Source organism: Lagopus leucura, unplaced genomic scaffold (genome assembly GCF_019238085.1).
Source record: "Lagopus leucura isolate 7727_CA_CO unplaced genomic scaffold, USGS_WTPT01 Super-Scaffold_100002, whole genome shotgun sequence".
NCBI classification, from domain to species: Eukaryota; Metazoa; Chordata; class Aves; order Galliformes; family Phasianidae; genus Lagopus; species Lagopus leucura.
Window position 1 is genome coordinate 57,778,761 of NW_024962263.1, and position 24,454 is coordinate 57,803,214.

The window sequence follows — 24,454 nt, forward strand, 5'->3', positions numbered from 1 at the left end:
GAAGCTGCTGGCGTGTTCTTTTGGAGACCACGTCTACTTCACATTGTGCGTACTGTAACCACAAACACACGCTGCTTCTTCATGTCTGCAACACTGAGGACAACCCAAAGGTATTCATGTTATTTCATTTAACAAGTTGCTGTTTCCTTTCTCTTCACTGAAATGCAAGTAATTCTCAGAGAAACAGAACTATAGAAAAAAAAATAAATAAATAAACCAACCTTACTAACTAAGGCGTTTTAAGTAGTAAAACTCTTGCGTTTGCCCCCAAAACTGATCTGTTCTCCTGGAGTTTCCCATTCAGGTTTTTGTTTGTTTGTTTGTTTTTTGCTGTTGCTGGGTGGTGGGGTTGCTGTTCTGGGCCTGTATGTTCAGTAGTCATCTCTCGTTTAGGTTTTACTCTCATTTAGGTAAATTTTAAAATGTTCAAGTAATTGATATCATCTTTGTCACGAGATGCTGTATTAGAAAGTGGTTGGCCCCTAGACAAGAAAGTAAGCAAGGTGAGCACTCAAAGAAAACGTAGAGCCACAGCCTAAATTCAGAGGCAACACAGCAGCAAGAAGTTGGGCTGGATGTTTTTTTGTTGCTGCTGTTTAAGAGAAAGGTGTAGGTTTCAAATCATTTCAGTAGCTCCATTCACAGGGGGCTTCACACGCACAGTGAGTCAACACCTTCCCTGCCCTTGTGCCCCACCAGTTTTCCTGACTCTAACAGGGAAGTTAACACGCACGTGGGTGCTTATTCAGGCACTCTGATTCACTTCAAATTACAACTGCATCCACTGGAAGCAATTAAAGGAAACATCTGTTCAAATTTACACTTCAGTGTTCTTTATTTCACTTCTCCTGTACAATTACACATCTTGCCAGCATGTAGATGAAGCTTAGCCTTACTTGAGAGTATCAAAAGCCATCTTTCTCAAAAACACTAATATTTAAATGCGTGAGAAAGCTAGGTGAAATAAGAACACTGCACCAAAAAATGCACAATCCTACGTGACACCAAAAGAGTTCATTTCAGCAGATGTTGTAATTTTGACACCATTTTACCATTCCTTTGTGAGACGATTTTGTTTTAGGAACTGGAGAATTCTGATCTATGTGAGATTAGTGGATCCCAGAGATGACAGTAAGTGTGAGTCAAGCACAGCTATTATCTGCGTCTATTTCTATTTAGTGAAGATTGAAAATATCGAGTTGCTGCTGAAATGGGAAGCGTGTCAAAAGCAAACCAAGCCTTCCTCTTTACACAGTAAAAGGCACACAAAGCTCTGCACCCTTACCACAAAGGCATTAAAGTAAGCACCTTTCCTTGGAATAAGGATGATGTGCAATAAATATTTCAATTTATTTCAAAATTAAAATTCTCTCATATACAGTGCTCATTTATTTTTAACTGAGGAAGATTTTTGCAAAGGAAAGGTTGAAAGTGTCAAAGTGATAGCAGTCTTCTCTAAAACGCAAAAGATTCAGGTGACTCCTTCCCCTCAGCCCCTCCTCTCCTCACTTAAGTTCCTTCCCAGGAACGCTCCACTGCCAGACTTTTCTAAACCTCAAGCTGTGACAAAGCACAATCCTCTGCTCAACATTTTATATACAGAAATAGCCTTCAGACAGCTAGACTGATTCATGGGAGACTAAATGTTTTCAGAAGTCGTGGCAAGCTTCCAGCTGCTGCATGTGCATCCTGTTTCTCATTGAATAAGCACTGCCAGTTAATCAATGCATCAGCAAGGTTGGTTCTGGTGTGCCAGACTACTTTATACATTTCAAGTTGCCAAGTCACTAACTTACAGATTGGAGGCCTTCAGCTTTTGCATTTATTTGTGAAAATGTGATTCTTCTATTTTACCTAAACCTACACATTGTAACATATTCACTCCCTCTGCATAAGCAGGTAGTCAAGAGAGAAATTCAAATTGACTTCCACAAAATGGGGGGCCTATCCTTTAAGTGGATCACATCAGCTAATTTTTTTTTTTTTCTTTAAAACATACAAAAATAAATCTTCACGGGGCATTTTGCATACTAATGCTCAGAACAGTTTAAGTGATTAGAAATGTAAAAAGCGAGGACTTTTCTGAATACAAACATATACAATACAAACATTTCTGAACTGGTAAAAACCCACGTGTGCACAAACACTGACTTCAATATCTTAAATGCTCTTAATTCCTCTGAAGCTGTATTAACATCTTTCATTCATTCAATGTTATTTTACCATTAGAAGAAGCAACAACAGTGCACTTAAATGTGACTATGAAGATAGGAAGCAAAGTGCAATATCAGATAAACATTCCATCCTTAGGGAGCAAGCATAATGGCTCCTTCTTAAAAATTAGCACTGCAGGTCTGATGAACACACTACTTATGTGGATACCAGCTATAATATTACAGACACAGGGAAACCTGCACCCCAAACTGAAGCCAGTCAAGGTGGGTAGTCTTTATAGCCAATGAAACACATGTATTCCTTGTTACATTCCTTGCTGCCACTGAGTAAACAGCTAGCTTCCAAAAGCTCAACTACTAACAAATGCTTGAGGAAAATGTGTTTTAGAGAGTCGTTTCCTTCCAATAAATCACTAATTTGCTCTGAAGAGGGCAGCCATTATTTGTTTGGGTTCTTGGTTATTTCCTTGTTTTATTTCGGTTTGTTTTTGTTTGCCAGTTACTGACCAATGCTAGTAATTGAAGCCTTTTAAGAGAAACAGAATTGCTAATGAACTTTTGTTTTTTCTTACAATTGCCAATTTCTCTCCCGCTGTTGTATTTAAAGTCATAAAACATTTGAACCAGCTCAGTATTTGGGAGGAAATATACCAGAGCATCAACATGGCTGTGTTGGCTCAGACAGCCACGCATAACTACCCCACGTTCACTTTATCTTCACCATACACTTTCTTAACTTGCTTAAACTGACATATGCAGAAAATAGAATTGACTACAGTTACACTTATTCCAAGATTTCTGACAAGTGTATACAGCTGTATGAATGAAAACGTTTTTACATCTGAGGAAGTGCCAGTACAATGTAATTAAAGAAATGTGAATGTCAAACTGTAAAATTTAAGACAAGTTTAGTTTCAATTGCTTTTCATGTGTAGCTCATGTTTATAGTGTATTCTTGAGTGGAATTAAGTACCTGGGACAGGATTAACTTTGTCAAGTTTCTAGTTTTGCCTGGTTTAGCCTTTCCAGTAGCCTCAACTAGCACAGCAAGAATCTCGCATGGGCTTAAATTTTAAGACTTACATGGAATTAAAAATTACAAAGAACTTTCAATAACCCACATTACAGCAGATATTCATCTCAGTGCATTTCCTAATAACTAATTTACAGGTAACAGAGCCAGCCTGGGTAGCAGTATGGTAATATTAAAAGCTATTGCCAATCACACACTTGCTTATCATGCACTGAATAAGATGATATAATTTTTTTGACATACATACAAGATTTAATAACTAATCACTTTGTGTGGCCCAGCCAATAAACATTACATTTGAACAGTAATTTCTTCTACCCTTATTAGATTTTAACCTATCAAGAGTGATCCATTGGCTCAGTTACATTACTAATTCCTGCATCTTGACTATCCATTTCCTCAAGCTCCTCAACAGAATTTCCCTTTTGTGCTTTAGACCTTGCAGGGAAAGTTGTTCCCACAGAATTCACCATGTTATCACCAGCTGACTCAATATTCAAGTGTTCAGTACCACCCGGTGCAGAAAACGGTTCAGGCAAGCCAGCCTGAAAGCTCCCAGTTTTAGCAGTTGAACTCACTGCCTCTACTTTTCTTTGAGATACATCAACTGCTGCTGACTGCTCTGTATTCTGATCCCGCAAGTGTCTATCCATTGAAGCCTGAATAGAGGAGACCATTTCCTGCAACTTTTTTCTCTGTGCCTCAATCAAAGTAGGGTCGAGCTGCCTGCTGTCTCTCATTGTCACAACTCCAGGAGCTATTCGGATCAGCTCGCTCTTACCAGAAGCAGCTGGGAATACAGAAGGCTCAATTTTAGCAGGACTGAAGTCTGTTTCTGTACTATGCTTTCTTAAAAGTGGTGTTTCCCTGGCTCTTTGATCATGTTGTTGACTACCAGATGCAGTTCCTAGCGAATGGCCCTTTCCTTGAAATGCAGTTATGTTATGTAGCTGTTCAGATTTCTTTTTCACTACTCCACCACTACCCAGCTTCAGCATTCCATGAGATGGACTTGCTTCCCTGCTTCGTGAAGCAGCTTCTGCTCGCACTTGACTTAAGGCCTCTTTAACCAAGTCTTCGACATCAGGACCGATAGGAAAGTGCCCAGCAGCATCCACACACAGCTCTAATCGATCTTCCGCCGCGTTGTACACAAAGTTTTTACCAGGCAGATGTGGAAAAGTACAGTGCTTGCCATCGACCAAACCTACAAGGATTAAAAAAAAAGTTACTCAAAATGTTGCCATGTTTTAAAGGCACGCTCACAATGCACAGCAATTACTGTACTTAAAATTATCGCATCCAAACCAGAGAAAACAAACTTTTTGCTGTTGGGGAAAAACAACTACAGCCATATGATGTCACCATCCACAGTGGTGCTGCTTTCTGTGCTGATTCTAATGAACTGACAGGATTGCAGTACTACTGAATAAAATAACCAACTTGACAGGACCTGCAGGTCTAATGCAACTGAAGTTGAAGAAACAGTATCAGCTTGTAGTAACACCAGGAAAGCCAAAAACCATCACCACCCAGAGCTCGCTGCTGACCCCCCCAAAAACCCCCAAACCCACCAATGGGAAACATCCAAAGAGAGTACATTTCAAATCTGGAGAAGTAATGTTTAAGACCCCTTCTGTACCAGTTAAAATAGCAGGGTTTGGGTGTGTACAACTATAATTAAACCTGAACAAGTTGGTATTCCTTACTTCTTGTCTTCTCAGAGAGAAAGTGCTGCTAGCTTAAAAAAAAAAAAAAGCATTTCAAACTTACTATGCTCAGTAGTCCTAGAGATTGTAAGTATTAACCTTTACAAAACAAACATGAGACATTATTTTGTTTCAGTATTCTACTTCTACAGATGTGCTAAAATTGAGAGTTCACTAGGAAAATTTCAGTTCTGAAACTGCTGTCTCAAAGAAAAAAAATCAGTTTTCCAGCTTTTTAATCACTAAAACAACAAAACAAACCCCCCCCCCCCCAAAAAAAAAAAAACTACCAGGAATTATACAGAGTAGATGTCAACAAAACCCTTTCTCTATGTTACCCAAAATGGAGTCCAAACAAATATTCTAAGCATCAATAAAAAGGTCACTCAAATAATATGAAATGTAAGTAAACAGTTTTTATGCTGATTACCCAAATGACCAGTCCAGTTCTGCCTCCAAGGCTTCCAATTCACACATTCCTACAACTGCAGAAAATCTACAGATATTTTCTTTATTTCAAGAACTCCAGACAGAGCTCCTGTGTCTACATATCATGGGAACTGATAGCCAACCAGCCAAAACACAGTACAGAGCAAGTTTTAACTCCAACCACCTAAGTTAGCCTGAAGAACAAAATTGAACAACATTAATTTATCAATTCAACCTTCACTTGCAAAAGAAGCCCGTAGGAGCTTCTGTGACCAGCCCTGAAAACCAAACGAGTTCTCAAACTGTATCTGCTAAATCAAACTTGAATCAATTACTATACTTATGCTGGATGGACAGCTTTGCTCCAAATATTCAGTATAACAGTTGCATCACTGCATTAAACAAAACATTACAAACACGTAAGGAGCTTCTTGATGCGAAAAAAAAGTTGCACAGTTCGTTGTTTGATGTGGAAATTAAGTAGTTTATAAAATGCTAAAATCATGCCAGTATCTTAATGCTGAAATCATGGTTCTCCCTACCAAAGTGTCAGCAGCACAAGATATCTGAACAAACAGAAATGCAATAACATTCAAATACAGCACGTCACCTCCCACAGCCTTAGTTCTTACAAGTCAGGTGGCAAAAATAACTTTTAAGCCAGGTATTTTCTGTGAGTTAATGACAAGCTGGGTTAACATCTCTGGCATTTGTTTCAGGCTTTCAGATCCAGCTAGTTATTAATCAGTCCAGAATTGGGCATCGTTTAAGCTAAATCGCTTGCCACAAAAATAAAACCTTTACTGCACAAGCTTAGTAATAGGAAGAGAACTAAAACAAAGCAGATTTACTGTAAGACACCTGCAGGTCCATTTTATTTCTCAGACTAGTAATTCAGTGAGATGCAGCATGCAGTGAGTACATGACACATTTAATTATTGCAAATGTAACAGAAATGATGTGATAAAACACCTGTTTCCAGAAATAACCAAGGTTCAGTTGATAAAACTGCTTAGTGGCAGTAAGAAAGCAGCAAAAGAAGCTTTATAACAGATGAAACCAAAAGAGCTAAGCTACAATTGCAAAGACTTCAACAAGAAAATAAACTTCAAATGAAGGAAAGAACTCAATACTAAATGCTTTGTAAAGAATCAGATGTTACTCTTTGTAGGTAGCACTTTTACAGCCATCTCAAATCTAAAATATTAAATACTGTAATTGTTTGCTACATTATTCCACATACAGCCCAAAATGAGATATTTATCTACACAAGTGGAGGGGTAGCTTTCCTTTTGAACAACAATCTCAAGAATACAAAAAACAAACTTAACCAACCACTTCAAACGCACACACTAACCCTGTATAAAATACCTAATAAGAAGCAGACTAAAAAGATGAACTCCCTGTTCAGCAAGTGTTTAAATGCATAATAGGAACAGGCCATGGCTTTTTCTTGTTTTTCTATCTTTCCAGTTGTCTTGCTGATGTTGTTCATCCGAGTCACTAACTTTAAATGGAGATGCATGGTTATTTGCAAGATAAATTGAATGAACCAGTCGTAATCTGATTCCTCAGTCGTACAAGGCAGTGTACAAGGAGTCTTATTATTACAAAAGTCTTAATATTACAAAAAGCAAAGAGGTACCATGACAATAAACAACAATTTACGGTGTAAAAGGTTTGAAAACAGACAAACAAAAGGAGAAAAAACAAAAACAAAAAAATACCTGTGGTTTTCTTCATTATGCTGTAGAATACTCCACCCTGCTGAAACAATTGAGGAAGGCCCTTTGCATAAGACCAGACGTCTTCTCCTGTAAAAGTCAAACGCAATCATTAGAATTAAATGCTCTTATTTTAAGTTTATAGGCAATGGCTGGAAAACATAACTGCTTGAGTAAAAGCTGAATCCTCACTCGTCAATGCTATTAAGAATTTGAATTGTTATTGCAACTTATACAACGGGAACCCAGGACACCTGGGCAGCTTTCAAGAAAAGCACAGTCTGCAGACAAACCTCTTAGGTTCTAGTACAAAGGTTCCAAATTTGATTTGATCCAAGCTGCAGCGCCTGGTTCTTTGCCAAGCTGTAAACTCAAGTCTCCATTCCCCTCCTATCCTATTTCTCATGCTAGAAAATCACTAAGACTCTCCCAAAATTCAAATACATATCCTTGTATGTCAGTTGTACACCCCTACACCTTTCCCAAAACCATGTCTCCATTACATAGCTGATGTACAGGCTTCACCCTGCAGCTGCCTCACTGGTCTCCATGCAGGCAGCCAGGTAGGAGCTGTGGCCACGCTGTGCTCTTCTGGGCACATACAAATGAAACAGCAATTCTGGGGACCCACCAGCCCCACAGAACTTGCAGTTTTCAAAGATGCCAGAAATGGCATTGAAACGTGGTAACTTTAAACGTTGCTGGAAGTTTATTTAAAAAAAAAAAAAAAAAAAAAAAAGAACAAGAATAAAATTAAAATTAAAAAAAAAAAATCACTAGAATATTGTAAGGGATGTAAAGAACTGAGCAATTTGACTATGATGACAAGAGCAGTGACCTGACAGAGCACCCAATAAATGAGGTAAGAGCTGCACTTTAACCTATGCTCATTTTGCTAACCATTCACCTGCCTTGCAGAGGCAACACATGGTGTAGTGACAAAGTAGTGCAAACGCTAGCAAGTTCCATCCTCCTGAGGCAGAAAAATTAAAGGATATTCATTCATTCAAAAAGGCTTTTCCTTACTTCATATCAAACCTCCTGGGAAAGTACTGAGATACTTGAAATACAAATTGCATCCTTTTGTAGGCATTAAGTTCTCAATAACCATTTGTCTCAGTTTTCTATTAAAATAGGGGAATGTAAATAACCAACTAAAATCAGTGAATGTAGTTACTACATGGAATATAGATACATAGATATAGTTGGAATGCATGGGGATGCAAAATATCATCCATCCAAATTTCTTTGCTTGTTGTTAAGGTAGAAGCTATAGCTTTCACGTGCTGAATATACTGAATGAATGCTTTCTTCCCTTTTGTTCACTGCACATCCCACAAGGTATCTGCAGCTACTGTGCTAGCTACCACTTCAGGTAAGAGGCCAGGTGACCACCACAGCAGCAGCACTATGTGCTGCCCTGTGCTACAGAGACCTTTACATCATTGCTCAACTTCCCAAGCTCCCTTCCCTGCCAGGCAGGGCCTCCTGTACACTCCCTGCTCGCTGTGTTCCCCAGCAGAACACTTCTGCCACTCTCCTCTCCACTCCAGGCCTTATTCAAGACCCCGTTCTCTATGAAAAAGGACAGCACACCTTCCTGCTTTCCCTTTAGATATCATATACAAAAGAGCCCTACACAATCTGCTTCATCATAAACGTTTTCCATTAAAGCATTACATGCCATTTCATTCCATTCTTTCACACATCAAGCTCAGAGATTCACCAGCTAAGACTGATCCGGTCAGACGTCCACTTCCCAGTGAGAGCACCTGCTACTTCCTTACTTCCCTGACCTACTAAGGAGAGTGTCTTATCTTTTGACCTTATCCTGACAACCCCCATCTCTGGATTCACTCACAAATTCAAAGCTCCTCCTAAGCTCTCACTGACCTCACTAAAGACAGCTCAAGGAAGCAGTCTCTTGCCCTCCTCACAACTGCCACAGTTTCCCTCTTTTTCACACACAGAGGGAGGGAACTCACCGATGAGAATACATTTTCCTATTTTCTGCCATTTCAAAAGAGGCTCACTGCTATCCTGCATCCCTGTTCTCAATTACATTTGGAAACAGACATCTCTCTATGCAGTGGCTCCACACTATCACAGCTGTGGCCCTTTGCTTTCCCCTCAAGCAGCAGCAACCTGAAGTCCTCCTTCTGTCAGTTTAAATACTGTACGCAGAAACCAAAATAACCACTACACTGATAAGCAGTAAAACAGTTTTCAGTCTGCTTTAGCTTGGAGAAGCCACAGCCAGCAGCCACAATAGCTGACTCCATTTGCAGACTCCTGTTCTGCTGCGTTTAGCAATTCATTTTTATTGCAGGGATCCTACAAGACCCCCACTAGGCCTTCAGTAAAGGCCCACTTTTATAAATTAGAGGCATTTTCCAAGAAGAAACGATATCCGTGTGCTGCAGGCCGGCTTTTTCAAGCCTTGCACCAGAGAAGCACCATTGTTTAGACAGCCTTTGATGCAACACTAACAAGGACTACACGCTGGAAAGTACAGGGAGAAGGGCTCAAGAAACAAAAGCATCAGCCACCGAAAGAAACACAAAAAACCTACACTGTTTTGCTAGAGATTGGAACACCAAAAATAACCAAAGCAATTGCAACTGGACTTTCCCAGACTCGAGTAACTACTGGGTAAGATTGAACTGGACTGTGTTTGAGGTCTACACATTTTTGCTCCCATTTGGGTTTCACTGTTTGTTTTGGTTTTGTCTACAGTGCAAGATGCTTACAGGCCACAAGTTCAGTTGGGAGATCATTTAGATTACAAACTCCCTGCAGATGCTGCATTTATCAGAGACGATGTTCTCCACGCTATTATCACCACAGCACACACTCCCTCAGACCAGAGTTCAACCCCACAACATGAGGAGTGGCAACAAACAAAGAATATTCTACCCACAAGCGTGCTCCATGCACTGCTTTGAGGAGCAGGTGCCCACTAACCTCTGCCAGTCCATGGCTGAGACCATCGCTTTGCACAGCAGAGGAGACATGCAGGAGTGCAGAACAAACCAAAAATTCAGCTGGTAATCACAGGTTACAAGGAACTACATCTGGCTCTAAAACGGGCTGTTTCAATCCAAGCAAATCCTGGCATCAATCAATAATCTTAATTCAAACCAGGTTCTTTGAATTTCATGTGCACCAATGGATTTATCAATGCAAAAACAACTGACTAAAATAGATTCATATTTGGCTTGCACACATCCAGGTAGTTTTGCATGGGTGTAATTACATCAGTTTGAAAATACTATGTTTTTACTATGTTAATGCAGAATTAAACTTCCTGTACTGACTTCCTTGACGATTGTATATTTTGAGCTAAACAAAAACAGGGGAGAAAGCTTAAAAAAAAAAAAAAAAAAAGTCAGCATTAATATGGTAAGTAGCTCAGAAATTACAGTATCTGATTTCCCAAAGCTCATTTTCAACTGATATGCATAAAAACAAAATACAGAGGCTTAAAATTTTAATGAGTTAGCTAGCTGAGACCAGAAAAGAAAAATCATAGTAACTAAAATAGGAAAGAAACATCTACTCAGACAAGAGAAGGCTCTGTATGTAATCATATCTTTTAAACATCCAGAATGAGTAGCCGTAGAAGTCTAAATACAAACTTTCACTATGGGCATTGGGCGGGGGAGGAACAAAACAGAAGAAGTTAGTCTGATCCAAAGCTCGTTCAATAGCAGAGGAGAAATGCATGTTCTCATCTGACCACGTTAGATGAACACTTAACGAATACAAGTTACAGCAAGAGCATGCAGGATACTCTGACTCTCAAAACTCTGCAGCACTGTTCAACTGTGCAAAAGCACAACTGAGGAACACTGTGGTTTCTTGTCCCAGAAAGGCTGAATATAGCAGCTAAGGAACTGGCACCTGAATCCTATCATGAAAGTGTAATGACTTGGAGTTTTTAAAGCTTGTCTCTCATCTGAAAAATCACAATAGGAAGTAGTTGGCTGCCTGGATCTTTTCCACAAGTATTGCTGAAGGAAAATGACGCCCTGATGTGAAAAGCGACTACATAAAAATAGCACCTTACTCAATAGCTGCACACATTGTTAGAACTAGTCGGTCAGTGGTTTGCTGCCACTTTTAGTTGTGCTAATAACACAAAATGGATAAGGACACGTGAGGTAAACTCTATTCTAACCTGTGTTTCCCAAGCAAAATCCCACAGCAATGACAGCCAGAAACAAAAATTGATGCTGGAATACAAGACCAGCTCACGCTTTATAGATAAGCATACGTTAAAAAATAACAATAATGATAATTAAAAAATCAGACACCTTCATGCTGAAGTCACTAAGATATTTTAAAGCACTTCAGAGTATTTTGTAAGCCAATAAATAGCTACATTTTCAAGAGTATTTCTTAAGAACGGGAAAACACTCTAAGTTTCATTTTCAAATCAAGAAACCCAACCTAGCCTTCTCCTGCACTTTGGAACTGTGGCACAAACGTCATTGGATGAGGTGCCAAGTGGCTCAGCATGCTCTTTCTTGCCAGAGGTACAGGAGGGAACAAGCAGGCTTGGAAAAAAAAAAAAAAATCAAAGTTCTGCATTATGAGTTTCTGACATGTCACTCTATGATTATGCCATGGTTTTGTTTCTAAAACATCACATGCTTTGGCCACACCAAATCCCTCCAGCAGAAGAGAAGTCTCACTCTTAAACAAAAACAACTGCAACAAACATTACCGTTCAACTTGTTTAGACAGCTAAACGGTAATTATTGTTCTGCTTCCTGTTACTAAACAGCAAGAACTGCTCAACTTAATAAAGAAAAGTCATTTCAAAATAGCACACTCATACATGCTGGGAAGGAAGGAAAAAAAAAAGCAAAGCCAAGAAAAGCTGTCTTTTGTCTGTCACCAAATTAAAATATTTAGTTATCCAGAGAGCCTGGCACACAAATGAAGGCCCAAGTCTCCTGAGCCCAAACAGGAAAATAAAACCATAGGCAACCAGAAGTTCATCTGCTTTGAATGATTAATGGCCATTTACGAGAATGACAATTTATGAGCATAGCTTTGCTACCCTATGTCTACATTTGGGATTCAAATATGCATTTAGCTACTTTCAGTTTCTCCTCTGCTTGCGTTCTAAACGATACATTTCACAGCTTCTTAAAAAGACCAGATCTTGATGCAAAATTAGCACATCAGCTACAGAGAAAATGTTGTATTGATTAGCTGAAATCAACACAACTCCCAAGGGAAGAAATGCTACGACTTTTTATCCTAGAAAGGTGAGAATTGAGTCCTCAAACTTCCCACAAGCAGACAGGCAACATGCCCCTCTCACACCTGCTCTGATCTCCTGTAACCTGAGGGAGATATAAGGAGAGCCAGTATACAGCTCACACAGGTACACTTCAGATGTGTGCTTTATTGACCCTGGAAAAACAAACAGATATCACAAGTAGAGAGACAGTCAGAAGAGGAAATACACCATCTCCTAAACAGTAACTGTTTCAATAGGATTTTATAGCAAAGAACAACTATCTGACATACACATTTTAAGAAGTAACAACACTTTAAAAAAAAAAATCACTGATGGCATGTTAACTGTTGTTCTAGTAAGAGGAATAAAGCCACTACTCTGTTCACAGTTACAGATGAGATGGATGTAACACTATTTTGTAAAATTGTAATTTCTATTTAAAAAAGCAATTTAAAGTACAACTTGAAGCCAGCCTTACCCATCAGTGTTGCTAGAAGACACAGAGAGTACATCTCCTTATCAACTTGCTCCTGCAGCTCCTTTGATGAGATTTTACTGGTCACTGCCACATCGTCATGTTTCACGGCGTGGGCTGAGTGTGCTGCAGCAGGCTGGCTGCTCTCCTCCTTACCTTTCAGGATTTCTATGGCAATTCTGTCACCATGCTGTAAAGGCACAGGTTCATTTTCCATGCCTTCTTTGGGAGGCAAAAGCTCTTTAGGAGGAAAGCCATAGCGAATACATTGCAAATATGGAGGAATATTAAACTCTCTAGCTATGCTTTCCTGTAGTTCCAAGAAAGTGGTAGTGCACTTCAGGGTAAGCATGGACTGCCTCCCATCATTTGTTGTTATTCGGATTTTCTTTTCCTTTGTAGATGTTGGCGAATACGGGGTTTTTGTTGGTGTAGCAGGTGCAGATGATGGCCCCTCACGAACAGCCCCTGGAGACACAGTTCTCGGTTGCCCTTTGTGCTCTTGTTTTACTTTTTCACTTTTCCGTTTCTGCATCACAGAGGCCTGGTCTGCAATGTTCTGCTGAATAGTTCTTTCAGTTTTGCTCATATTTAACTCCTCCTTGTGCAAAGTTTTTGTCTTCTGTCCAGTCAAAATAATTTTGGTCGGAAGTTGTGATTCTAACTCTTGTCCTTGCTGTACCTCCCCAGCTCTTTGGGCATGAGCACCGTCAATATTTACAGGGGTATAATCATCAGGGTTCTTTTTGGCAGTTTGATGCAATATCGTGTTGACAACTTTCTGAACAAGAATCTCACTACCAAACTCACCAGGGAAGTGTTTGGTGACAAGCTTCATGGCAACATCATACACGTTGCTGTTCAAAGAGGTGTCACTTTCGTACTGAAACCAGTAGACTGTCTCTCTCACCACTCTTCCACTCCACTCGAGAGTAATGGGAAACGCTTCGGGGAGGTTATCATACTCTTTACCTTCCCAGTAGTGCTTGAATCCACAGCCACACTTGCCACCCGTAGACCTAGTGTTAGTTCTGTCTCCATCCAAATACGAAACAGAGCCGTCTTCTCGGACACGACGCACTAAGTTACTGTGACACCAGTTACACGTAGTCAAACTACTCAGGCTGTAGTCTGGTACCAGCACATCCTTTGCAGGGCTGTAAGAACACACCAAATTGTTCAGGGGAAAGCTGTAATTTTTGTCAGGCCGCAGCTGACCGTGGGTATTTTTTGCCAGATTATACAATTTTCCCCCTGGAGCCAACCACTCTGGAGGCACATGATGTTCTGAAAGGGCTCCACACATCAGGCACCTGTGAAGGCGATTGTCCATCACTGCTTTTTTGGCAGCTGCCGTGACTTCTTCAGGCTGGACTCCTATTACCCCAGTCCTTCTGTAGAAGTACTGATGCACATCAGCTACAAGACTGGGGTGAATACCGTGTTTACTCATGAAAACCTCCTCCATTGCAGCAACCAGCCTCATCAAATACTTATCTTGCAAGCTTCTGTCTCCTCCAATAACACAACCACCGTCCTCCTCTAACTTGATGTATTTCTTGATGAGGTCTTGTGGAACTCCCCAGGCTTTAGGCAGGAGCTTTCTAGGCAGTTTAGGTAAAGCAGCACCTTTTATTCCAACCAGAGGAATATAATGGTTACGTCCTGAACTACTCCAGGCGATGCAAATCGGCTTGTTCAACATGCCATCTTTTCCCATGCATTTTTCTAGGGGTACCAGACCAGGGAGGAATGTTGCTGAATAGTCTCCAGAGCTTCGCATTCCGCTCAGTGAGTCTAACAGGATGATAGGCCGATGAAGCACGTTGGCCAGGCCAAAGATGTGAATATTCCTAAGGCCCATGGGCACACCTTCCGGAGGAACAAACAACGGGTCGCACTCATTGATGATGTCCTCCCACTCAGCCACGTCGATAAAATCGTGGAAGAGCGCCTTGTAGTGACTCAGGTTCTCCTCAAAATGCTTCTTCAAGTTCTCTCGCAGAGCGTGCCAGAACAGTTCCCTGCCCACGAGCGCCCGTGAGACCGCGTGGACCAGACAGTGGCCATCTCCATCCACGTGGACGGGAATGAGGCACTCCTGGCTGTTGTTGGCCTTCTTGATGTCTTCCAGAGTGTCATGCAGGTAGATGAGGCTGCCGGAGCGGTCCTTGCCGTAGCCGACGGTCTCGACGTGCTCCGGCTCGATGAGGAAGGCGCGGTCCCCCAGCAGGGAGCAGTCGAAGATGTCTCCCTGGTTCATCTCCGTGAGGAGCTTGGCCTTGCCCGTCTGCTTGTCCATGCCGTAGCGGGCCAGGATGGGGGCCAGCAGCTTGCAGTGGTAGTTGGAGAGGCCCAGCACCTTGACGAGCTCGGTGTTCCTGCGGGGCGGCCCGGCGCCGCTGACGCCCAGCAGCGCGTTCCGCAGCAGGTTGTGCAGCACCAGGTCGGGGTCCGTCACCTCCTCCACCGCCAGCAGCTGCCGCTGCTCGTGCCGCTGCCCGCAGTCCGTGCACTCGATGCTGCCGGCGCCCTGCGGCCCGTGGGCCGGGAAGAACAGCCGCGCCTGGCATTTGGGGTCGGGGCAGGTGCCCGAGAAGATGCGCCGCTCCCGCTTCTTGGCGGCGGCCGGAGGCGGCGGCTGCGGCTGCTGCTGAGGAGACGGCGGCGGCGGCGGCTGCTGCCGGGGCTGGGACATCGCTCCGCTCCGGCCGGGCTCGCCCCACCCGCGCTCCTCCGCCTCACGGGCTCATCCCCTCCTCCCCGGCCGCCGGCCGGCGTCTGACGGATGCCGGAACCGCCGCCGGCCGCAGCGCCCCATCCACTGAGCGCCCTCCCGCCGCCGCCGCCGCCGCCGCCGCCGCCGCCCCGCCCGCCGCCGCGGAAGCCGACGCGGAAGCCGCCGGCACCGCCGCTCGCCGCCGCTCCGCCGCCTCGGCCGTTGCCCGTAACGCAACGGCCTCTCTCACTTCCAGGCCGGCGGCGCAGGCGCGGCGCCGCGCGGCCGTTGGGAGCTGTAGTCTTTCCCGGCACCGCGACCCGCAGCGCGGACGGAGTGCGGACTATAAGGACCGTCGTGCAGCGCGGAGGGACGGGGCGAGCGCGGGGCGGAGCGAGCCGAGCCCGCTGCACCGCCCCGCGGGGCTTCTGGGAAGGGTAGTCCGTCCCGGGTGGGCCGCGGAGGTCGGCGTCGAAAAGAGCGCGAGTCGGCGGTTTTGCAGGCGGTCGTTGCGCTTCCGGGCTACGTGCCGGGATCGGGGTGACGGCCACGCGTCCCCTCCCCTCTGCACCGGCCTCCCCGGCTCCAGCAGGTGCGGGCTGACGGCGAGGGGCGGGCGGCGCGGCTGGACACGGCCCTCGCTCACCGCCGCGGGCAGCGCTGTGGTCGTGTCACGTCCTGAGCAGCTCAGCTCCGCTGCGCTGCGGTCACTGCCCTCATAGGAACGGGGGGAGAACGTACTGTGAGAAAGGGCTTGTGGGTTGAGATCGCTCACTGCTTATTGTCATGGGCTGAACGCACGGCATAGGAGAGCAATGCAATTGATTACCTATGACTAACAGAGTGCAGTAGTGAGAACGAAAAGCAAACTAAAACCACCTTCCTTCTCTTCCACCCTGTTCTACCTCTGAGCAGCACAGGAAAATAGGGACAGCCGCTCCTCCACTGCTGCTCTCTGCCCCTGCTCCATGTCGGTGCTTCCCATGAGATGCCATCCTTCCCCAGCTGATTCCCCCATGGGCTTCCCACAGACTGCAGCTCTCCCAGCACCTCTCCAACATGGGTTTGTGCCGTGGGCCCAGCCTTCAGGCATGCACTGTTGCAGCAAAAGGCCCCACAGCTTCTGCTGAGGCTCTGCACTGGTTGTGGATCCTTCGGCTGCATCTACTGCTGCCCCCTGGGCTCTTCAATGGCTTGCAGTGGAGCACTGCTCTGCGTGTCCGTGGGCTGCAGGGGGACAGCCTTCTCCACTATGGGCTTCTCCTGGGCTGCAGGGAACTTTTGTTCTATGCCTGGACCATCTCCTGCCCTCCTGCACTGACCTTGATGGCTGCAGGGCTGTTTCTCTCCCATTTCTCCCAGCTGCTGTTGCCCAACAGTGTTTCCCTTCCTTAAATCTGCTCTCCCAGAGCACACCCAACTTCACTTACGGCTCAGCTCTGGCAGTGGCAGGTGCCTTCTGGAGCAGCTGGAGGTGGCTGTGATCTGATGTGGGGCAGTGCTGGGCTCTGCTCACAGAGGCTACCCATGCAGTCCCACCATGACCAAAATCTTGCCACGTAAACCCAATGTAGGGGGTGAGTCCCAGGGGCTTTCCAGCTGAGGAGGTTTCCAAAAAGCATCTCTGGAGCTGCCTGTCCCCTCAGCCAAATCCTGTGAAACAATGGCAGGCAGACACTGCCTTGCACCTGGGTTGCATGAGGCAGCAGAGCCAGGCCTGATGGGGTGGCACTCATCACACTTTTTGCTCTGGAGCTGCTGGGGCTCCCTCACCCCAGTGGGGCTTGCTGTCCCCACAACTAGGCCATGCTCTGCCCCAGGGGTGAGCAGAGGACACAGCAGAGGTGTGGCTCAGCTGCTGGCTGCTGATAGCACACAGGCAATACGTGGGAGGCCTCAGGGTGAGGTATTAGCACCAGTGATCCCTACTGCTGATGTCACCTCACTGATAATGAGGGAGCATGACTGGTGCAGCCCTTATCTGCAGTAGCCATCTGAAATGGCAGTGCACAGGCTGGGAGACAACTGGTAAGAAAGCAGAAAGGGACCTGGGGTGTTGGTGACAGCTGCTCAGTGTGAACCAGCAGCATGATCTGGCAGCTGTGAGGGAAAACCACATTTTGGGGTCCATTAAGCACAGGATAGCCAGCCAGCCGAAAGAGGTGACTGTCCTGCTTTATTTAGCATCGGTGTGGCCTGACCTGGAATACTGCATGCAGTTCTGGTTTCTCCAGTACAACGAAGATGTCCTTGAAAGCATCCAGAGGAGGGCAACAAAGCAGCTAACAGTGCTGAAAGCATGTCCTGTGAGGGGAGACTGATGGCACTGTGTTGCGCAAGCTGGAGCAGAGAAGGCCTCACTGCTCTCTGCTTCTCCCTGAAGGGAGAAGCAGAGGGAGATGCTGGGCTCTGCTTCTGGGAACTGATGGCAGTGTGGGAATGCGCAGAGCTGTGCCAGAAGAATGTCAAACCGGGTGTTAGGAATCATTTCTTTACTGAGGGTGGTCAAACAGTGGAACAGGATTCCTAGAGAGGTGTTGACACCCCATGCTTGTCAGTGTTGAAGAGACATTTGAACAATGCCCTTAATAATATGCTTTAACTTCTGGTTAGCTCTGAAACGGTCAGGCCATTTCACTCTTTGTAGATCTCTTCCAACTGAGCTATTTTATTCTATTTAAAGTTTCTGACAAAAGTCAGAGGAAAAAGTGCTCAGAATTTCCAGCCTAATTACTGCAGCTGGCAGCACATCCATGTAGTGATCTCAAGAGGGGTTACTTTGGGCTTTTAAGTTCTCTCATAACCATGCCTGAAAGGGATTTATCTTTTAATAAAGGAAAACAAAAGTGGACATTCTGGAAGACAAGACAGCACCTTGCTAAGTTTGCCATACTTGACAGCATTGCCAAGTACCAAAGCTACCCAACTGCACAAATAAAAGGACAAGAATGATTAGGGTTTCTTTCCTCCTGCTTTCCTCCTCTGTTACCTCAGTGCTACAAATCGAACAACTGATGAACATCCCAGGGGCTTGGTTATTCTGTTTTAAAATTAGACAGCATAGAAATAATAAAAATGTGTTTTGCTTGCACTTCCCAGTGCAAACAGTGGGTTTCGCTTTTATTAGTCCATTAAAAGTAATTTATGCAACAGACATTTAAATTATAAGTAGATGATTAATGCATACAGAAATATTCTGTTTGTGTGCTTTGTCACAGGTTTTAAGATAAAAGATGTCTCCAGGCCTGGCCCTGTGACAGACTGAGCACTTCCACCTTCCAGCCAAGTCGGTGGAGCTGAGCATGTTCATTCCTTCTCAGTTACAATAATTTGTCAAGCACAGAAAATATATATTTGGGTGTAAAGATATATATTCCACAGTATAATCTGTTTTCTGATCTTTCAAAATCTGTGGCAGGCTTGAAGAGATGGTAAAATTTATGAGACAGATTTTCATTCTTTCTTGCTACTAACTCTTATTTATGTGTGTGACAGTAGGGTAGCAGCATCGCAAGCTGCATAATCCTGCCATGTGCCTTGTGCCTGGGAATGCATCAGCAGTCTGTGCTCACTCACTCCATAGCCTTCCCTTCGTGAGATACAGGAATGCAGATGCAAATAGGGAAGCTTCTGTCCACTGTGAAGCTGTATGGGAGCTGTGGAGAATGAAGATCATCCAGCAGGTGTCAGAAAGTGACAGTCATGTTGTGACCCAGCCCACGTTTTGAGGGAATGTCTAAGAGCTTTTCCATAACATCAGCAGCCTCTGGAGCAATCCATTTCTTCACAAATGGCAAGTAGACACTTCGTCATTGCTTACTAGTATTTGCTATTAAATAATAGGTAGCAATCCAGTGGAATAATTAGCTTTTATTGTCAACACTGACAGAAGTGTTGATGTTTACTTCTCTAATCAGATGTTTTTATGAAAGTGCTTGAAAAATTATAACTGTAAAGTCAAAAGTGTTTCTCTTTCTTCCTCCCTGCATAAACTTTGCAGACAAATATTATTCAATAGAAGAATCCAGGTTTTATGGTGACTGATCCTATCTAATGTGTTTTAGATTAATGCTGTCTGTAATTATTCTAGCAATACACTGACTTCATCAAGATTGATTGCCCAGCTGATTTCTGCAGCTATAAATTTTCATCACAGAATCTTTGATAATAATCACAATGGTTTGGCAAGCTAATGATTTATGCAGATTAAATACAAATTTGTTTATGAGCTGTGCATGCTGTATTTGGCAAACAGGATAGGGAAGTTTTGTTTTGTACGACTGAATACATACAATGCAAGTAACTAAACCTTTGAGCAGTTTTAGAGGAGAACTCATGAAATACAGTGTCTGTCACATTAGATATCCTTTGGAAGTGTAGCACTGAGTCCTATCAGAGATCACAGCAGCAACCACAGTGTTTTCACAGGCAAAGTGAACAGCAGCATCACAGTCAGGTGGAGGAGGATTACTTTCATATGTTTGGTGATCACCATTGTCACAAAGTTGTATCTGTTTACAATGGCTCAGAAGAGTGATTACTTCAACAACAGGATTTATCTGAACCCATGGTACTTTGCAGATGATGCACTGCCAGCAACAATATCCAGGCAACCACTTCAGGTTGAGAATGTAATTTCTAAATGTTAAATATGATCTTCATCCAGGCTGTTCTCTCTCTTCCTCATCCTACTCCCTCAGGAAGGTCTTATCCCTAGAGGGAAGCAATTACTTCCCAGAGGGACTTGTTTCTTGTTTCTGTTTCATTGCTTTTTCTTTAGAAGAGCAACGGCAGAAGTGTCCTGTGAAGGGGTTTCTAGCTAAATATAAATAAAAGTTTTGGGCGATGTGTTGAGGATGATGATGAAATAGAAGATGCTCTGTTTTGTCAAGAAGTGAAAATTGTCATCAGCCATCAGCCACAACTGTGTACAAAACTGAGTGCTCTCCATACCCTGTGTTATGGATAGAGAACAGCTAACAGTCTGGTGGTGCCTCACCACATGGAGCAGCCCCAAACCCCTAATTTTTATCTTTAAAAAATCTCTTTAAGCCAATTCTACATCCCAAGCCTGGACTACTTGTACTTTGCTGCAATTGCTTGTGGCAGGTTAACACCAACAGCCAGAGCATAAGCAGCCAAGTTCACTGCAGCCTGCCAGAAGTGTGCCACAGCGCAGGCCCACGTCTTTGTCTGCAAGGTGCAGCCAAGCACAGCACTCCAGAAGGGTAGGAATCACCAATGAGCAGCTTCAGGTCAGTCTTCATCAAGGTTTGGGGTAATCAGTGGCAAGCTGATGAAGTTTAGAAACAGCATCTGACTTTTTGTGTGGGACTGGATTGGTAATGCCTGACCTGGATTCATCCAACACGACATCCTCCAGATCCCTCTTCTACAGCCTCCTGATGGCTTCCAAACTGACAAACTCTTCTGTGCTTCTACTTGGACACGACTTGAGCTGCTGCCACTGCAACACGTTCTGGCCTTCCTGCACTGGTAGGTGCACCTTGTGAACACCATGGCATTCCTGTATACAAAGCCAAGTCTAGGCTGCTCAAAATGAGGTAGGTATGTGTTAGCAAAATACAAGCATGAAAACAACATGCCAAAAGGAAGTATGAGACAGACATTCTAATTCTACTGCTAATTACAGCTACCCAAATTACCCATTAAAGACTTTGCTGATGCAAAGACAAAATTGCTGGTGTTTGTGCAGGTACAGCCTGGCCCAGTTGGAGCAAGGCTCCAGCTGCCTCCTCCCTTTCCTTTCCGTTCAGAGCAGGAACAACCTCTGCATGCAAGACAGGCTGCTCAATGACTGCTCTGTTTTGATCATTTGCTTTTCTTTTTTTTTTTAACTTAGGTTTTTATTTTGCTTCTTGGATCAAAATCTGGTTCCTAGGCCCCATCTTGCAAGCCAATTTAATTGATTTCACACGCAAACTCCTTCTCAAAATTAGGGCTCTGCATTTTTTATCCTGAATTATCTCTTTGAGACTCATTGCTAGCATTAAAGGAGACTATTAACAAAATTGATTCATCAGAACTGGCAGTGTCCTGCAACCATCAATAGGAATCGATCTTTACGGCAGCCAGCCATTAAAAAAGAAGAGAATGTAAGTGTTATTAGCTTAGATGTGTAACCTGATTACACAGAAATCTCAATGGCACTTACTGTGAATATTTATCTGCTTTCCATAGCGCTCTGTCAAATACAAATTGGCAGCATTAGAGTATTAGTTATAATGGTGCAATCCCATTATACTAAGAGATAAATGCCTCACAATAAAATAGGTTGAGCAACTAACACACTCACTGCCGTATTGATTTGTATGTTCACAGAGCATGCAGTCACTGACTCAGTTAAAGGTTTACTTCAGTCTCTGTGTCCTGATCACGTGCCTGCTCCTTAGTGAAATTCTCTGCAACTGCTCAGTTTAGAAGAGATGAACAAGCAGCCATATCCAGTACAGATGAATTCTCAAGCCAAGGATGTAAATTAATGGCACCGACAAGAAATGCTTCTTACAGAGCACACAGGGCACTGATGCTGACTTGTGACTGTGCTTAAATTTTGAAGTATTTGAGAGACAGAGAGCTTGTATTTTTCAGATTTGAAGACACACAAGAGAACCTTGTACTCAACAATAGAATGATGGGAGGGAATGAGCTGGGTGGAAACATAGAATCGAAACCACTGTGTCCCCAGATTTCTCCTGAGGATTTTAACCTACATGTTATTACATCTGAAATATAAACTAGAGGTACTCTTTGGACTGGTTTATTGCACTTACCTTTAGCAATTCACGAATATAGACACCCTTACCACTAGCAGCAATAGCTGGCAATAAAAGGTGTGTGATAGATAGAAATAGGCATCTAAAAAAATTCTTAATCCATTTTACATGCCTAAAGTTCTTGAAAAAGGAAGTTTGCAAAAACAAAGAAATATAATCGTACTACTGAGTGGGAATTGCTTTGAGGTTAAACTTTGCTTGAATCTGATGTAAGGCCATTCTCAGTAAGAATGAAGATGCATTGCCTATTAAAAAATAACAGCCCTTTGGCCTTTGGGAAGTATTCACAGAATCATAGAGTCTTTTGAGTTAGAAGGGATTTTTAAAGATCATCTAGTCCAACTCCCTTGCAGTGAACAGGGACACCTACAGCTACACCAGGTTGTTCAGATCCCCACCCAGCCTGACCTTGAATGTCACCAAGGACAGAGTGTCCACCACCTTTGGATGTTAGGGGGAATTTCTTCACACAGAGAATGGTGAGGTGCTGGAAAAGGCTGCCCAGAGATGCTGTGGGTGCTCTGTCCCTGGAGGTGTTCAAGACCAGATTGGATGGGGCCCTGGGCAACTTGATCTAATGCCTTCATCTAATGGAGGTTGGTGGCCCTTTCCATGGCAGGGGCTTGGAACTTGATGATCCTTGGGGTCCCTTTCATCCCAAGCCATTGTATGATTCCATGATGCTTTCTGGGCAACCTGTTCCAGTGCCTCACCACCCTCATTGTAAGAAACTTCTTCCTTACATACAGTCTAAATCTCCCTTCTTTTTCTGCTGGAAACCTTTCCCCCTTGTCCTGTCACCACAGACTCTGCTAAAGATTCTGCCTCCTTCCTTCTTATAGCACCCTTTAAATACTGAAAGGCTGCTATCAAATCTCCAGAGCCTTCTCTTCTCTAGGCCAAGCAGCCCCAGCTCTCTCAGCCTGTCCACACAGGAGAGGTGTTCCACCCCTTGGATCATTTTTGTGACCCTCCTCTGGATGTGCTCCAACAGGTCCACATCTCTCCTGTACTGAGGACTCCACATCTGGATGCAGTACTCCAGGTGAAGCCTCACCAGCACAGAGTAGAGGGGCATAATTACCTTCTTCAATCTGCTGGCCACACTTGTTTGGATGCAGCCCAGGATGTAATGGGTTTTCTGGGCTGTGAAGGCACATTGTTGGCTCATGTCCAGCTTGCCACCCACCAGTACACCCAAGCCCTATTCAGCAGGGCTGTGCTCCATCCTTATATCCCGTACCTTGTACTGATAGTTTGGGTTACCACAACCCAGGTGCATTACCTTGCACTTGGATTTATTGAAAGTCAAGAGGTTCGTGAGTTCTACACCGCTTTTTTTGCAGTCACCAGGAACTTCACCTGACCGCTGTGACTTCTCAAATATCATTGAGGGTGGCTTGATGACTGTGTCAGCCAATTACTTCAGAACTTTGGGATACATCTCATCAGGACCCATAGACTTATGGATGTTCTGTTTCCTCAGGCAGTCATGAACCTGATCTTCCCTTACATCAGGAGGGGCAATGCTCCCCCAGCTCCCACCTTCCAAACTGTCTGCTTGATGTGTAGAGCAGTCACTAGTGAAGACTGGGGCAAAAAAATTGTCGAATACCTCAGCCTTCTCTGTCCATTGTCACCAGCCTGTCTGTATTGCTCACTAGGAGGGGTGCACCTTTCTGGACTTTACTCTTCTGATTGATGTACATGTAGAAGCCTTCTTTGCACCCCATGACATGTCCAGTTCCAGTTGAGCCTTGGTCTTCCTGACTCCATCCCTACACAGCTCAGCAGCATCCCTGTACTCCTATGTTTCTACTGCCTTTTCTTCTTGCTATACAGTTTGACCAGCAGGCCCTGTCCAGCCACGCCAGTCTCTTGCTTTTCTTTCCTGACTTCCAAAACCAAGGATGAAGATTTCTTGTGCACTAAGGAAAGGTCTGCCAGCTCTGCTCCACTCCTTTGTCCTTGAGGACAGATTCCCAGCCGTTTTTGTTGACTAACTCCTTGAAGAGCTGGAAGCTGGCTATCACCTAGTCTTTCCAGCTTGGCTGTGTTATCCCACACCTTGTCATGAGCAGGCTTGATAGCACTCATTTCCCACTTGAAATCTAGCTTAAAGCCCTGTCAGTAAGCCCAG

At 44.0% G+C, this 24,454-nt stretch overlaps 1 protein-coding gene across 1 annotated transcript; it reads right to left on the reverse strand.

Annotated features, from left to right (window-relative positions):
- Window positions 1-810: 810 nt before the first annotated feature.
- On the reverse strand, window positions 811-15,496 carry VCPIP1 (valosin containing protein interacting protein 1). Its single transcript, XM_042869169.1, has 3 exons — window positions 12,802-15,496; window positions 7,073-7,159; window positions 811-4,414 (listed from the first exon to the last, which is right to left on the reverse strand). The coding sequence occupies exons 1-3, from the start codon at window positions 15,494-15,496 to the stop codon at window positions 3,546-3,548; spliced, it is 3,651 nt and encodes a 1,216-aa protein (XP_042725103.1). The 3' UTR covers window positions 811-3,545.
- Between the last annotated feature and the right edge of the window lie 8,958 nt (window positions 15,497-24,454).

What these genes read in the sequence shown, in the direction of transcription:
- VCPIP1 (XM_042869169.1), bottom strand. Translation starts at nt 15,496, where the DNA reads ATGTCCCAGCCCCGGCAGCAGCCGCCGCCGCCGCCGTCTCCTCAGCAG. An exon ending in TCTTCTAGCAACACTGATGG is followed by an intron (nt 7,160 to 12,801) that starts GTAAGGCTGGCT and finishes TGACTTTTACAG; the next exon opens with GAGAAGACGTCTGGTCTTAT. An exon ending in CATAATGAAGAAAACCACAG is followed by an intron (nt 4,415 to 7,072) that starts GTATTTTTTTGT and finishes TAATCCTTGTAG; the next exon opens with GTTTGGTCGATGGCAAGCAC.